This window comes from Chiloscyllium punctatum, chromosome 8, assembly GCF_047496795.1.
Source record: "Chiloscyllium punctatum isolate Juve2018m chromosome 8, sChiPun1.3, whole genome shotgun sequence".
Taxonomy (NCBI): Eukaryota; Metazoa; Chordata; class Chondrichthyes; order Orectolobiformes; family Hemiscylliidae; genus Chiloscyllium; species Chiloscyllium punctatum.
Genome location: NC_092746.1, coordinates 103,572,296 through 103,590,162, shown reverse-complemented (window position 1 = coordinate 103,590,162; position 17,867 = coordinate 103,572,296). Strand labels below are relative to the sequence as shown.

Here is a 17,867-nt window from a genome sequence, read left to right as displayed (position 1 = left end):
GAACAGTTTTGGAGGTTAAGGGCCCAATATACTGGCATTGGAGGCAGTCCAGAGAGTGTTCAACTAAGCTGATACTGGGTTTTGAGAGAGGAGGGGTTAAGTTGGTTGGGTTTGTACTCATTTAGATGAATGAGAGGGAACCTGATTGAAACATACAAGATTCTTGGGGGAGCGTGACATGGTAGATATACAAAGGATGTTTCCATTTGTGGGGGGATCTAGAACCAGAGGGCATAATCTCAGAATAAGATAGATAGGAGGAGGAATGGCTTTACTGAGTGTGTAGTGAATCTGTGGAATTCTTTACCACAGCGGGATGTCAAGGCTGGGATGTTAAATACATTCAGGCTGAGATAGATTTTGAATAAGGGCTAGAGAGAAAAGACAAGAAAGTGGAATTTAGGATTATCAGATCAGCTAGGATCTCATGTAATGGTACAGTAGATTTGATGGGCTGAATGGATTCCTTATGCTCCTTTGACTTATGGTCTTATTGTGGCATGCTTCCCTCAATGTGTCATGCTGTAAGAAGTAAGATGGAGACCAAGACGTTCAATCCATTTGGTCACATGCCATGATAAAGATAAAACTGTAGTTGTTTGATAGTCACTCTATACCCAAACAAGCTATTTTGTTTAATGAACAACTGGCATAAATTTGCAATTCTACATGAGTCTATACAGGCCATTAAAAAAGAATGCAAATTGTTTGTACATGAAGAAAGCATCAAATAACTGAACTTTATTATTACTTCATTTCAAGGTATAGATCCTTACAACTTTATATGCCTTGTCTTCTGCCCTGTCTGGTATATTTTAGACTTCAATTAAATTTATTTTATGAAAGCAATTTCTAGACTTGCTTGATATCATCAGTTTTATTGATCTAAATGCTCCTAAATGGTATGAAATTAGGTCTTTAAAAAGCTTCACTTCATATTGTGCTATAATTTTCTAAAAGAAGATATTGAGGTGGACTTCATGTTAAAAATTAATGGAAGGCTGTCAGTGCCCACTATTATTAAATTAATGAGTAAATCAGACAGCAACTTACAGCTTTTGCACTTGTGCTGTTAAGCATAAGAACTGGGATATTGTTATCCAAGTGGCCTTGCTCATATAGAACCTTCACTACACTAATGTCTCACAGAGTTGTGGCATAAAAAAATACACGATAGATACCCACTAAACATTTGGAAAATGTTAATATTGAGGGGGAAAGATTCCATTAGCCTTCCTGATTATCTGCCGCACTTGTGTACTAGTTTTCTGAGTTGTGCACAAGAATCCCACATTTGTGTTGCAGTTTTCTGCAGCTTTTCTCCATTTAAATAATAAGCTACTCTATCTTAAACTTCCTGATTCAGACTCCACAGACCAAAGTGAGGATTTTTAATTCTGACTGATTAACTAGTTATCGAGTTGCTGGCCCTGTTCAAAAAGATGCCAAATTTCCTCTTAAGGACTTTGAATAAAAGCAAAACATTGCAGATGCTGGAAATCCAAAACAAACACTGAGAAAATTGGAGAAACTCTGCAGGCCTGACAGCCTCTGTGGAGACAGAAACAGAGTTACATTTTGAATCAGTATGACTTCTTCAGATATGAGGAGGAGCCATACTAGCTTCGAAAGATAAACTCCCTCTTTCTCTCTCCATAGATATTGCTAGATCGAATGAGTTATAGAGTCATACAGCATAGATTCTTTGGTCCAACTCATCCATACCTATCAAGTTTCCCAAACTAAACTAGTCCCATTTGCCTGCATTTGGCCTATATCCCTCTAAATCTTTCCTATTCCTGAACATGTCCAAATATTGTAAGTGTACCCACATCTACCACTTAATCTGTGTGAAAACGTTAGCCCTCAGGTTCCCTTTATATTCTTCTCCTCTCACCTTAAAAATTATGCTTTCTAGTTTTAAACTCCCCTGCACTAGGGAAAAGACCCTTGCTAGTCACCTTATCTTTGCCGCTCATAATTTTATAAACCTCAATAAGGTCACCCCTCAACATCCAAAGTCCCAGCCTATCCAGCTTCTGCTTATAACTCAAACTCTCCAGTCCTGGTAACATTTTAATAAATCTTTTCTGCACCCTCTCCAATTTGATAATATCTTTCCTCCAGCAGGATGACCAGAACTGTGCACAATACTCCAAAAGTGGTCTAATAACGTCCTGTACATCTGTAACGATATCCCAGCTCCTAGACTCAATCATCTGAATAATGAAGGCTAGTGTGCTAAATGCCTTCTTTACCACTCTACCTGTGATGCCACTTTCAAGGAACTACACATCTGAATCCCTAGGTTTCTCTGCTCTTCAACACTATCCAGGGCCCGACCATTGACTATGTAAGTCCTGCCCTTGTTTGTCTTACCAAAATGCAAACCTTCGCACTTATCTAAATTAAACTTCATCTGGCACTCCTCAGCCCATTGCCCCTATTGATCAGGATCCCTTGTACTCTTAGATAACCTTCTTCACTGTCTATTATACCACCACCCTCTGTCTCCGACCGTCGAGCCAATTTTGTATCCAAATGGCAAGCTCTGTATGAATCCTAGCTTTACTATTCAGTTCACCATGCTCACCTTCAGCACTCCTCTGTTTGTTCCCACTTCAAGACACTGTTTTCTAATACTGCTGATGGATTCAAAGATAGTTAGCTTGTTACCCCAACCAAACTGGGATTCAAGCAGTGATGGGACAGGCTTATGCCAAGCATCTATTCCAGCAAGTATCTTTGCATGGTGGGTATGAGCAAATCTCTCCTAAAGCCCTCCATGAGGGCACTCTAACTTCTTTTTAACTCCTCCAACTACAAGGCCTCTCAAATCTCAGCTGCCCTCTTCATCATTTGGCCATTTTGGGTCAAACCCAATACCCTGTGACATTCTCCAAATGTGTGTCCAAATTATAGATCCATTAGCACTCCCTTCTGTCACAAAGCTGCCAGTCTCTAATAGATGTCTGATGTGGGACTTCATAATATAGAAAGTGGGAGTCCCACTTACAGTCTAGTTTAAAGGTTGCCATTCCTCCCCAAACACTTGAGCAAATATCAGAATTCCTTTATGGAACTTTGGTATAATTTAACCAAGATCAATGTATAACTATTGCTGTACATTCTCTGCTGACTGCTAAATCCAGGCTAATATGAAAGCTGTAAATATTAACTTGTCTTGGGAAAGAACTTAAGATAACTAACCTAACAACTTTTCAATTTAAAATGCTGTTCAAATAACCTTGTATCACACAGCCCTCTTGGTAAAGGACAGCAACAGGTGAATAAAAGCACGCATAAAAGAATAACCAGTATTGTTTTAATCCGCTATCACATCGCAGGTTTATATCCTGCAGAATGAGAAACAGAATTGTAAACACAACACATTAATAAGCATATTTGCAGTTGCAAATAGATTTATATAGTGTAGAAAGGGAAGTTCACCATTGAGTGAAAACACTGACTGTGTCCTATAGAATTGCTGAGAGATAACTTTCCATATCACCTCAGGAAACCAGCTTATTTTGCTACCATGATATCAAAATATAACTAAATGGTAGTGTTCCTTGAACGTGATTTGCATGGAACTCCCAAAGTATTTTTCACACAATATCCCCCACATGCAAAATACTTCTGCGCAATCTATGATTTACTAGCATATGCTGATCATTTGTTGGTTAATAATGCACTTGCACAAATACAGTTCAACATAGATCCAAATTTGAATCCAAAAGTTAAAAAAAATTACATCCTGCAATAACAAAACTAAATCACATTTTTCTGCCATACCTGTAAACCATTTTCACGGAAACAAAAATTTACTTCCATCCAGATCATAGAATCCCTACATTGTGGAAGCCTTTGGCCCACTGAGTCCACACCCTTCCTCCAAACAGCATCCTACCCAGACTCACGCCCCCATCCTATCCCCATAAACCTGCATTTCCCATAGCTAATCTACCTAACTTAAACAACCCTGGACACTATGAGCAATTTATCATAGCCAATCCATCTAACCTGCACATCTTTGGACTGTGAGAGGAAACTAGAGCACTCGGGAACATGCAAACCCCACACAGAGGCTGGAACTGAACCAGAGTCCCTGTTATTGTGAGGCAGCAGTGCTAACCATTGAGCAACCATGCCGCCCAACATTAAGTTCCTACTTCAATGACATCGATTGGTAGACTCTACGAACAAATCACCCTTGCACAAGCTATTACTCCTATTGACATGTTGCAAAGGTGTTCAGAGCTAATCTTTAACTAGGTTACTATCTAAGTTACTTCAGACTCAATTATAAGCAATTTTAAATACTTGACAATTGTAATCTGGCTGGCAACTGATCTACCTTTACCTCTAATATACAAATCCACTATATCCATCTTTAAAGCATCACAAAAAGACTCCTTTAGTGCCGTTCCTACAAATATTACAAACTGCTACAGCTGTATCAAATGAGACAGCTCAGGGGGTGGATGCAGTAGAGTTATAAAATCATGAACACACCAATGCACAATTATGTAGGTTTCATGCCTTTTAAAATTTGCACGTTAACAGCAAGCATAAAGCATGCAATTGCTGTATATCATAGAGAGACACAAATAAATATAAAATGAAGAAAAAAAAACAAAACAAAGCCAGCCAATTAATTACAGACAGAAAAAAATCCATTATTTTTATACTTAAGCAACAACTGTAATGAAGATAAACATATTCCCAGCTGTAAATTCCTACCTGAAGGCAAATAGCAAGATTCACTCTGCAGCCAAATGATGTACTAACTGCTCTTGGATTAAGATTCAGGTCCTTAAATAACTTAGAAAAAGACTGGGTGAGAGCTATCCTTGGCCGCTCTTCTGCAACAACAACACAGGTTCGTACACGAGATAGATCCAATCCCCTTGTCTAAAAACAGAAAATAAATTGGCAAAACATATTTTTAAAAAATTAATTGTAGTAAAATGTTTAAATGCCAGGGTGAACAATTGGTCATAAACATTTGTTGATAATTTTGTGGAATTTGACAATTTGGCCATTCTAAGTAGCATGGCCACAGAAAATTTAATTAAAAATGTAACTGTTACCCTGTCTGTGGGACCTAAAATCTTCAGCCATTCCAATATCTTCCTGCCTTTCCATCAGTGTGGATTTGATTTTTGTAAAATTTGTACTCAGCACTTGGGGCACCAATGCTAAGGTCAGTAACTAATTCCCATCCCTAATCCATCAGAGCAGCTAGAAACTAGACTATATCCAGGTGGAGCACAGTTTTGTTGAGGATGTTCTGTAGTTATTCCATCAGTAAAAATAATACTAGGAAAGTTACAGTAAGCCAAGACAAAAAATTACTCTAATCATGGATGAAACATTTTTTACTGGAGGAAATCTTGCATAAATACCCCAATAAAATGTACGTTTAAAGTTATAATGAATAATTTGGTGCGTTTTTTGATTTACTGCCAGTTGAAACAATTTTATGAACGTAATCGATTATAGCCCATAGCATAACACCACTGGGGGCTTGAAAAGGTTAAATAATTAACCTGCCCTTTTTACCTTTCAATTGTTTTGCCAATTTCCCGTTCTTTCATGAGCATTTGTTACTTAAGTACATGTAGCTAATTTCAATTCTACATAAATAACAAGGCCAAATTGCAATTATGAGTCTTGCTGTCAATAGAAATAAGCCTGATCAGTCATTTTAAAGAGGATTTATGTATCTTTGGCAACAAAAACAACACACTTGCAGAGTATTTGAAAAAATCATAAGTAAATTTGTTTCTATAACCCTGGCTAACTGCACAGCTGGACTAATGCTGGTGAAATGGAATCTTTGATACCTGACCCGGGATGACCTTTAGTAACTATGGAAACCACCATAATGCAAGCTGTAAATTTTGGGCCTTGTGGAATGGGTGGTAACAATGTTTGGGTACCCTCCTGGAAATATGACGTTCAGGTCATCAATTGGGACTGCTGATTAAAAATAAACTTAAATGGAGTGGAAAATCCTGGTGGGTGTCTGGGAAAAATGCTAACCTGAATTTCTAAGCACTCCCTTCCAGATACACAGTGTAGTAGACCATTGCAGTTGCTTCAAAGCTCCATCAAGCATATTCTGGGCTCCAGTGAAGGCAGGGGCAAGAATTCCTCTACACGCTTCTCAACTCCACTGTCAGGAACTGAGAGACAAAGTAATTCTTTGTGATTTACCCCCAGGGTGATCTCTTGATGATCAGAGGGGAGGTTTGCAACACTGGATGGTCAGAGGCCTTCAACATTGGCCAGTGTAACAAAATGAAACAGATGGTCAGTGAACTGAGATGGGTGTTTCAAAATGGAGGTTCTCTTTATCTCTCTCCCTCTCCAATTTTTGAAATTTAATGGGTGGAGTAGACAGTGTTGGTGGCTGGGAAAGTGTGGGCAGAGAATGCGGGCAATGTGGCAAGCCCCTCACTAATGCAGAATGAGGTTGCCCCAGACAGGCGGGTGGGGAGAACACGTGGACCTACTTGGAACATCAGCTCTCCATCTGTCACTGGGTGGTCACCTCCAGGCAGTTCAACTGGCGTCCACTGACTTGATGGACCCGTGATGAACAATGTTGGCTACTTACTATTTCTAGCACCATGCAGCCCTGAACCTGGTCAGGGAGCCCAAATATCATGACCAGGGAGCTCACCCAGCTATCATCTAAATCGGTGTTGGGCAGCAGTTCCATGTTATTGTGCTGTATTTGGAAAGTAGTGCATTAAAACCAAGTAACATTTAAATTTAACCTATCCCTAAGTAAAAGGTTGACTCCATTCACCAGCTAACTTAATTTGTAAACGTTTCAATACTTTGAAGATGTTATGCCAACTTTCATAAGCTTTTTTCATGAAATTCCCACAAGAATGCACAATTAAACAAAGTTATTAGAGTGTTTAAATGAATTTGTGAATCAAAACAAAGCATTGAGATTAGTAATGAGAAAAATATAAGCAATTAACCTTCAGTGATTCAGTTTGCGAGCCGAGCCCCTTTGTGCAGAGTTCCATAACGGAGTACGAGCAGAAAGTGTCTCGAACCTTATACTGACTGACAGCCAGGAGCCAGAGTGAAGGATTTATCTCCAGTTCTGAAGGAGGGATGAGGATTGACTGGTGCCCTGAGTAGACACTGAAAAGAAAGAAGCCTGGATATTAAAACATTGTAACACATAAAAAGATAGGTCATACTTGACTAATTTAATTTAATCAGAGTGTATAAAGAGATTCACATTATACACATAGATTTTCTGAAGGCATTTGATAAGTTGCCACTTCATATAAGAATTATCTCACATGGTATTGGAATGATTGGCTCGAGGCACAAATCAGAGAGTAAATGGTAAACAGCTGCCTCAGGATTCTACTCTGGCACATATTTTATCTGAAAGGAATATAGCTAACCAATGCAGTTGAACAAAATACAAGAAAAAAATAGTAATTGGGTATTAAGAAAACCATCGAGGAGAAAGTGAAGACTGCAGATGTTGGAGATCAGAGCTGAAAATGTGTTGCTGGAAAAGCGCAGCAGGTCAGGCAGCATCCAAGGAGCAGGAGAATCGACATTTCGGGCATAAGCCTTCCTGAAGGGCTTATGCCCGAAACGTCGATTCTCCTGTTCCTTGGATGCTGCCTGACCTGCTGCGCTTTTCCAGCAACACATTTTCAGCTATTAAGAAAACCAGGCTTTATACACTAAACATTCGACTTAGCAGAAAGGAAGACAGACAGAAAATGAAACATGCAGGAAGATAGATTTTAATGCGAAAGCAAATGTAGAAAGGAAGATAAAGGGACTAAACTATGTTTAGATTTGACATTAAGTGCTAAATATAAGAAATCAATGCTGAATTTGTTTCATATTTATTTAGGCACAAGTGGAACATATTTGCAATTCTGAACACTCATTACGTAAGGTGGTAACCGTATTTGCAACAATGAAACATCAGGATAATGAAGCAGAGAACTGGAGATCTGATAGAAAAAACAGAAAGTGCTTGAAAAGCTCAGCACGCCTGGCAGCATCTATCTGGGAAAAAAAACACAGCCAACGTTTGAAGACCAGTCAGCCTTCACCAGCAGAGAGAGAGAGAGAGAGAGACAGACAGACAGACAGACAGACAGACAATGTCGCCATATGGTCATCTAGGACTATGGCAATCTGTAATTTACCTATTAATGGCAAACAACATTTAGTCAATGGCAACCTCCAATCCATGGTTTAGTCATGGTTAGTCAAGTATCAGGATGGTTAGAGTCAGAATGCTTTCCACATAAGGAGAAAGGAGGTGTATGTCCAGCAGCCCACCGTCCATCTGCAGTCTTTCTGCCCTCTTGTGGGCTGCATTCCTCCAAGAATGAGAGAAAGAGAGAGAGAGAGAGAGAGAGAGAGAGAGAGAGAGAGAAATGGAGCTAAGGGAGATGAAATTGGGTAACACAGCTGTTAATTTTTCTGGTGCAGGTGGAAAGGTGTCCTGTGTCAGTGAATAGACAGCACAAAGGGCACAGAGGGTTAGTGCTAATGGAACTTGGAATAGTTGACAGAAAGTGAGAATGGGTGCTGCAGGCATTAGTGAGAGTGGATGCAGCATGAGACGTGATGGGAGGTGGGCACAACAAGAGACAGAGTGAGTGTGAGGTATTAGAGAGATGATGGTAATAGCACTTACACTGAAGAGGAGAAGGTCTTCGACCTTCCTCCTACAGTGCTGAATGTTCCTCTAGACAACTGAGACTGCTTTATTTTGGATGGTAACCTCGCAGTGTGCTGGCATGGTGTGGTCCTGTGGCCTCTAGTGCTGTTCCTGTGGGAAGGGGAACCATGCTGTCCAGCAGGATCTCCAGGGCCCAACACACACGGCAGGGCATCCATTTCCCCATCTGCCATGCAAATTTCAGGACCCACACTGAGATCTCCAGACTAACACTGTTTGTCCAAGTGTATAATTGGCTTTTAAAGACTGCACAAAGGATGCTAGTTAATTCTGGGATATCCTGGCAGTGGTCAGTTGTTCTGGGAACACCACTTGTTAAGATGAGGCTGGTGGGAATATGAGGGACACTATATGGACATGGTAGGGAGTAAATGGGGCAAATTTAGTAAAATACAGCAAGAAAACCCAGTGGAAATCCCTCGATAAAAAGTGATGTGATTCAGCTTTGGCCAAAAAATAAGTATGATTCAGACACAGTTTTTATGTCCTGTATTTTTGGACATTACTGTACCGTAAATACACATAGCCGACTGACTGACCACACTATACTGATTCCATGACATGCAGAGAGTCATGGAAGATGATGAGGTTATTTTTATTCTGGAAAGACACACATCACATAAATGTCTTAAAGATATAGGCTTGTCTTCTCTGGAATTTAGCTGATAATGTGTTGCTAGAAAAGCGCAGGTCAGGCAGCATCCAAGGAGCAGGAGAATCGATGTTTCGGGCATGAGCCCTTCTTCAGGGATTTCGGGCGTCGACTCTCCTGCTCCTTGGATGCTGCCTGACCTGCGCTTTTCTAGCAACACATTATCAGCTCTGATCTACAGCATCTGCAGTCCTCACTTTCTCCTTCTCTGGAATTTATACAACAATTATCAACAGCTTAAAAAAGTGGAATCTTTTCACTGGACTTGTGGAGTATTAGAGGAACATAAGAATAACATTTACATTAAGAGAAGTTTGAGTGCCATATGTGATGATGATTAAGCAACTATTGGCTGTTCAGCCAGAGATTATACACTCACTTAAAAAGGAATGGGATAAGGGAGGCTATGATAGAACTGGATTTGAGGAAATTACATTGCAACCCCAAATATAAAACAACAATAGAAATAATAATGAAGATTAAATGAGATTTTAGTTCTCCCTGTATCAAGTAACAGAAAAAGATGAACAACAGCACAAAGAGCCCAAAACCCCCTTTGTTGGGCTGACAATTTTGTTTCTCACCTGAATGCTGCATTCACTACCAAATATTCTAAAGTACCTTACTCAAAAAAACATTTTTTAAAAATTACAATAATTAAATAATACTCAAATGTTATTCTTGAATTAATATATTTTTAGGGCAACTATATTTAATTTAAAGCAAAGCTGCTACTACATATATTCTGCTCACAAATATTATTTGCATCTTTATCTTGGCAAGAAAATACTTGAAATCATTTGACGGACACAAATCCAGTTTTCAGAAGAAATCGTTTTGCTACTAATGGAGGACAGTGAAGTCCCTAAACCTTTTCAATCTCTGGTTACACTTGCTTGAAAGTCCGGTTAATTAACTTCCCATCTCAAGTCAAATAATGTTAGTGTACACTGACATGGTTGTTATTAACCACTGCTTATGTTTGCTGAACAACTTATGTGCTGACTTTTTGCAAACCCAATTCAGGGTGATTTATTTGCTGCTTACCTATATGGCAAGGTTGTTGAAATTCTCATAGAATCATACAATCCCTACAGCGTGTAGGCAGCCCACTTGGCCATCGAGTCCACACCAACTCTTCAAACATCATCTCACCCAGGACTACCCCTTTGCCCTATCCCTGTGAGCTTGCATTTCCATGGCTAATCCACCTAGCCTGCACAGCCTTGGACACAATGGGCAATTTAGAATGGCCAATCCACCTAACCTTTGGATTATGGGAGGAAACCGGAGCATGCTGACAGGGAGAATGTGCAAACTCCACACAGACAGTCGCACAAGGCTGGAGTCAAACCTGGGTACATGGCATTGAGAGGCAGCAGTGAATCACCATGCCATTCTAATAGAATTGCCAGATGATAACATCTGCTTACATTTATAAGGCAAAAAAATTGTAAGCAGTATACTTATTTTAAGGTAAGGGGTAAACCTTTTAGGACTGAGATGAGGAGAAATTTCTACACTTAGACAATGGTGAGCCTGTGGGAATTCACTATCACAGAAAGTGGTTGAGGACAAAACCTTGTGTTTTCAAGAAGGAGGTCGATATAGCTCTTGTGGTTAAAGGGACCAATGGAAACAGGAGGAGGGCGGGATTAAGGTGTTGAGCTCAATGATCAGCCACAATCATATTGAATGGCACAGCAGACTCGAGGGGTCGAATTGCCTACTCCCGCTCCCACCTTCTACTTTTCTATGTTTTCTGAATTAATTAGAAGTTGGTTCAAGAAAACATTAGTTACTGGTTACTTGGTACCTTGTTAGTGAGTCAATTCTATATTTGCTAATGAAATTGATGCCACAAGCCTGTTGACAAAGCTGTTCCATTCAAAACAAATCTGGAGCAACACCTTTCCCCCTTTAAAAAAAAAGCAAGGTTCCAACCAAGCAAATAAATCAATATTATGTCAAAGAAGTCTATTGACAACAGACAGCTTCAAAATGTCAAAGCTTGACTTTACATATATCCTGTATTATTTTTGTACATCACATTTGGTGAATAAATAAAAAAACCTTCTCATTAGTTCAATAAAGAGTGCACCTAAGCCTAATTGAGACAGCCTTCATCTTCCTTATGTAATCCAACCATCTGTTACTCCATATGCATTTCCAATCTGTCTGGAAAGTCAATAAGTAATAGTCTCATGAGATTATGCCACTCTGTATTGACAGCAGCGCTCCTTTAGGTCTGTCTTTTTGGTCGTCTGAATTTAATACATCAACTTATTTTAATATAGCTCCTTTAAATGTATGAACCATCCCAAAGCGCTTCACACAAGCATTAAAAATCCAAGTATGATATTTAACCAGAGAAGGAGATACGAGATCAAATGGCCAGGTAGGGCTTAAGAAGTGTTTTAAAGGAGCAAAGTAAAGTAAGAAGGACAGAGATATGCATTGGGAATTCCAAAGCTTACAACACCTGTCATGGCCTCCAATAAGTGCAGCAATTATGAATGGGAATGCACAAGTGACCAGAATTAGATTTGTAAAGATATCGTAATGTGCAGTGCAGTTACAGAGTACAGATTACAGAGATAAGGAGGGGCAAGAGCATACAATGAGACCCCATTTTTTTAAACTGCAGCCCTCAGTTCTAGATTTCCTCCGTTTAGGGAAATAACCTCTTACCCACTTCCCTGTCAAGCCTCCTCAGAACATTTCAGTAAGATCATCTCTCATTTTTCTTAACAGTTATGGTGGAATTACAGTCGGTTCTGCTATAATGCTTTTTTCTTCAACGTGAATTGGCTGTAATGCGATTGAAGAATTAAGACCGTTATTTGTAGAACGTGAACTTTTGTTTTTTTCTGCTGTTTACTTATTATTTACTTACCTATGCTACTTACTCTGTGATCTGCCTGTATTGCTAGTAGGACAAAGCTTTTCACTGTGCCTTGGTACACGTGGCAATAAATAAATTCAATTAAACTTGATATAATGTGATTTTGGCCCTATTAGTCTAAATGGCAGAGCTATTACAGAATTTTCTTGTAACACAAGATCGCACTAGAATAGAACTATCACGCTCTATCAGAACCGACTGTAATCGAGGATGGATTATTGGTTTGATGAACTCATGACTTACCAGTTTTACCTGAATAGGTAAATGAGACACTTTGTAAATGCTGCCAGTTTTGCAGCGCTTTCTTATGGTGTCAGAAATTCTGCGTTCAATTTCTGCAATAAAGAGTGAACCCACACATTTCTGTTCCAGAGGAAGTGTATTTATACTGAAAAAAGGGATCATTAATTTCAATCTTGCAAACTTGTGCTTGAAACAAATTGTAAATAGCATGAATGGCCTGGCATTTGAGCTACAAAGTTGCATGTTACCAATTTACCTATGTTTGCACGTAATTGATTATTTCTAGAATGAAAAATAGTAGGATCAACAATGTCTGAAACTAGCTTCTGTAAGCTTATATCCTGGTGCCAACTGATATTTATCTAGGATCACTCATTACTTCCCAAGGGTGTAATCTGACATGTGTAGACATGCTCGTTCATCAGCTGGCAGAGACTGGCATTTGGTAATGATCCTGAAAGGCTGCCAATTACATGCCAAATCAAAGGTATCTTGCACTTGGAAATCTAATTGAAGTTAGTCAAACACGTTTTATTTTGAATTATAGTATTGTAGAGTTGTGACAGCACAGAAGCAGACCCTTCGATCCAACTTGTCTACACCAGCCAGATATCCAAAACTGATCTAATTCATTCACTAGCATTTGGCCCAGATCCCTCTAAACAGTTCCTCTTCATATACCCATCCAAACATGCTTTAAATGTTGTAATTGTACCCGCCTCTACCACCTCCTCTGGCTACTTGTTCCATACATGTTCCTCTGCATGAAAATGTTTCCTCTCAAGTCCCTTTTAAAACTTTCTCCTCTTGCCTTAAATCAATGCTCTCTAGTTTTGGACTCACCTACCCTGGGAAAAGAATCTTGGCTCTTTACCCTATCCATGCCCTTCATGAAGTTAGAAATCTCTTTAAGGTCATCCCTTAGTCTCCAACACTCCAGGGAAAATAGCCCCAACCTACTCAGCCTCTCCCTATAGTTCAAACCCTCCAATCTTGGGAACATTCTTGCAAATCTTTTCTGAACCCTTTCAAGTTTAACAACATCCTTCCAAGAGCAGGGAGATCAGAATTGAATGCAGTATTGTAAAAGTGGCCTTACAATGTCCTGCAGAGCTGCAGTATGATGTTCTAACCCCTATACTCAATGCCCTGACCAGACGCCTTCTTCACGACCATGTCTAGCTGCGACTCTAACTTAAGAAATATGCATCACCACCCCTAGGTCTCTTTGTTCACCAACACTCGCCAGGACTCTACTGTGAACTGTATAAGTCCTGCCCTGGTTTGTCTTATCACAATGCATTTATCTCAGCTGAATTGCATCCACCAATCCTTCGCACATTAATCCATCTAATCAAGGTCTAGTTGTACTCTTCACTATCCACTACACCATCAATTTTGGTGTCATCTTCAAACTTACTAATTATATCTCTTATATTCACATCCAAATCATTTATTTCAATAAATATTGAAAAGCAGTAGACACAGCACTGATCCTTGTTGCACACTAGTGGTCACAGGCCTCCAGTTCAAAAAACAACCCTCCATCACCCTCTGTCCCCTACCATCAAATCAAAAATCGCACAACGCTGTGTTCAAGCCAATTTTGTATCCAACTGGCTAGCTGCCCCTGGATCCCACATGATCTAACCTTACTAACCAGTCTACAATGGAGAACCTTGTTGAACGCCTTGCTGAAGTCCATTCAGACAACATCTACTACTCTGCCTTCATCAATCTTCTTTGTCACCTCTTCAAAAAAACTCAATCAAGTTAGTGAGACACAATTTCACACATAAAAAGCCATGTTGACAATCCCTAGTCAGTCCTTGCCTTTCCAAATGCATACAAATCCTGTCCCTCAGAGTTTTCTGCAACAACTTACCCACCACTGGCATCAGGCTCACTAGTCGACAGGTCCCTGACTTTTCCTAACTACCTTAAACAACACCACCATATTAGTAACCCTTATCCACCAGCACCTCAGAAAAAGTCAGAAAAAATAGAACAGTAATCATAGCTTCAATTGATTTTTCACTATCTTATTTGTTTTATGGACTGAATGAATGGTGCAACTATTTTGAATGGGAAGCAAGCAGCTGGATTTGCATTATCTGGTCAGCAACGGAGGATAAGGCACAAGATTCATTATGTATGTTTCTATTATTTAGACCATAACAAGGATTTTGGAAACACAGGACAAAAAGGCAAGAGTGCTCATGAAGAAAGTTCATCATGTCAGTTCCTCACCTACAGAGGCACCAAAGAACAAATCCAAGACCACAGTAGGGATCCAGGCAGATTGCTACTTCTCGGGATGGGTAAAGCTCGCACTGCAGCTTTATCGAACGACACAAGGCACTAGTTGCTGCATGGGACATCTGCAGGGCAAAGGAAGTGTTTTGTTAGAAATTCTAAATCCGCATAAGATTGAAACTTTTTTCTCTATAACTAAACAATTTGATCTAGACTTTCTCTCACAACAGCAACAGTACAAAGACAAAAAAACTATGACAATGTGGAAAAAACATAATTTTTTTAAATTATTGACCAATGCACATATAAAGACAGCTTGCAGAATTAATTATCTTAGTATTTCTCACAGTACTGTTCTCTCAAAATAGCAAAATTGGCACAACTCTCAAGTCTGAATGATTTTCAAATTGCAAATTGTATTTTTATAAAGTCACAGATTGCAGCTATCTGAAACACAGGCTGGATTTTTCAAAACTTGGAAGATCTTTAAAAATTGCAGGTACGACCTGGATGCAAATATCCTATTCCCATTTCTAACAGATCCCATTTTTTTGCCAGATAGGAGCAGGGACATGATTCACAATGGTAAGAGCCAAAACTCAGCAGGGTTTTGTGAACTTAGTGCTGAATTCAAATACTTTGGCTATTTCAAGGGCTTTAACCGGTAGCATGGGAATCACAACTGATAGAGTGGACATAGAAACCCTTGGATAATGGATAGTGTTTCTTTAAGTGACATGATTTGAAGCTTTTGAAAAAAATTTCTTGCTCTTTAAACTTGGAAAAAACAAATTCAGTGCAAGTCTGATTCTCAGGTTCTGTGGCACAGTTTAGACAAGAATGTTATTAAAACGTAGACACAATGGTCAAATTCTTTGTTGGCATTTGCCAAGGATAGTCATTAAGTCATTATGATTGCTTGGCTGAGTTTCAAAAGTAACTAATGGGAGGTAAGGTGGCTTAGTGGTTAACACTGCTGCCTCACAGTGCAGGGACCTGGGTTCAATTCCAGCCTTGGGTCAGTGTGGAGTTTGCACATACTCCCATTTCAGGTGCTCCAGTTTCCTCTGACAGTCCAAAAATGTGCCAGTTAGGTGGATTGGCCATGCTAAATTGCCCCGTAGTGTCCAGGGATGTGCGCATTACGTGGATCAATCATGGTTAATGCGGGTTAAGGGAATTGGGTGGGGGTAGGGGTTAAGGGAATTGGGTGGGGGTGGGGTTTGAGTCTGGGTGGGATGCTCTTTGGAGGGTCAGTGCAGATTTGACGGGTCAAACAGACAACCTCTACGCACTGTAGGGATTCTACGATACTATGGACTTCAGGGGTTCCGAGGTCACACTGTGATTGACAGTTGAAAGTGGCTATCAAAGGATTAACTGCCATTGATGGGTGGCTGGTTAGAATTTTGTTTTCTTTTCATCAAAACATTGAACACTTGAGATGTAAAAGCTTTGACAGATTTCAAGAATGCGAGGTGTTTCAATATTAAGTATGCAAGAGATCTGTGTTGAATTGCTAAATGTATATTTTTTCCTCCTCTCCACATGGTTCCTGAGGTCTGCCCATGAAGGGTACTGAGTGGGTAGCCATGGGGGTGCAAAAGAATATGAGTGACTATGGAGGGAGAGGTACAGGTGGTGGATGAGTTGGCATGGAGATGATGTACTCAGTGTGTATGTTGTATCAATTGGCATACAGACACAATAGGCAGCATGAAGAAGCATAGGAGGTTATGATGGAGTGTGAGCTAGAGGGCCTCACAGTTCAAAATTGATAAGCTGCAGAGAATAGAGGTGGGCCTTCTAATCAGCTTGGACCTGGTAATCGGCCACCCATGACCATCCATTATTTGCTTACAGGTTGACAGACATGACACTCTTGTACCTATGACTACTTGCAAAAGAGATTAGGTCAAAGAGGGCCCTTGCAAGAAAGCTGATCTGTCAGGTCAAGAAGTTTCACAACTCAAGCTATCCACTTTGATAACAAATGTACGGTCCGTGGTCTCAGCTGAAGATTGTTGAAAATTGATGATCTGTCTGAATTTGATCATCATGCATCATAAGATTGAGCATGCATTGTCAGAGGCCAGAATTGCCAAACCAACTCTCTGCTGAGTGAAACTTTTGTTAAGGCCTTAACTCAGCTCACCACCACCTTCTGAAGGCAAACTAGGGTTGGGCAATAAATGCTGGCCCGGACAGAAATGCTCACATCCCAGGAATGACTTAAAATAAAAAGTTCTGGATTAGTGGTGCTAGAAGAGCACAGCAGTTCAGGCAGCATCCAAAGAGCAGCGAAATCCACGTTTCGGGCAAAAGCCCTTCATCAGGAACAAAGGCAGAGAGCCTGAAGTGTGGAGAGATAAGTTAGAGGAGGGTGGGGGTGGGGAGAAAGTAGCATAGAGTACAATAGGTGAGTGGGGGAGGGGATGAAGGTGATACGTCAGGGAGGAGAGGGTGGAGTGGATAGGTGGAAAAGGACAAGTTTGAACAAGTCATGGGAACAGTGCTGAGCTGGAAGTTTGGAACCTGGGTGAGGTGGGGGAAGGGGAAATGAGGAAACTGTTGAAGTCCACATTGATGCCCTGGGGTTGAAGTGTTCCGAGGCGGAAGATGAGGCGTTCTTCCTCCAGGTGTCGGGTGGTGAGGGAGCGGCGGTGAAGGAGGCCCAGGACCTCCATGTCCTCGGCAGAGTGGGAGGGGGAGTTGAAATGTTGGGCCACAGGGCAGTGTGGTTGATTGGTGCAGGTGTCCCGGAGATGTTCCCTAAAGCGCTCTGCTAGGAGGCGCCCAGTCTCCCCAATGTAGAGGGGACCGCATCAGGAGCACCGGATACAATAAATGATATTAGTGGATGTGCAGGTAAAACTTTGATTGATGTGGAAGGCTCCTTTAGGGCCTTGGATAGAGGTGAGGGAGGTGGTGTGGGCGCAGGTTTTACAGTTCCTGCAGAGACAGGGGAAGGTGCCAGGATGGGAGGGTGGGTTGTAGGGGGGCGTGGACCTGACCAGGTAGTCACGGAGGGAACGGTCTTTGCGGAAGGCGGAAAGGGG

At 40.6% G+C, this 17,867-nt stretch overlaps 1 protein-coding gene across 5 annotated transcripts in view; it reads right to left on the bottom strand.

Moving 5' to 3' along the window:
• Positions 1-17,867, bottom strand: part of LOC140480791 (disco-interacting protein 2 homolog C) — a 619,093-nt gene that overhangs the window by 54,309 nt on the left and 546,917 nt on the right. For all 5 annotated transcript variants that reach the window (XM_072576180.1, XM_072576182.1, XM_072576181.1 and 2 more), the window contains 3 exons: positions 14,803-14,933; positions 7,002-7,170; positions 4,744-4,914 (listed from right to left, as the gene is read on the bottom strand). In XM_072576180.1, coding sequence (XP_072432281.1) covers positions 4,744-4,914; positions 7,002-7,170; positions 14,803-14,933 — 471 coding nt within the window. The remainder of the gene's footprint in view (positions 1-4,743; positions 4,915-7,001; positions 7,171-14,802; positions 14,934-17,867) is intronic.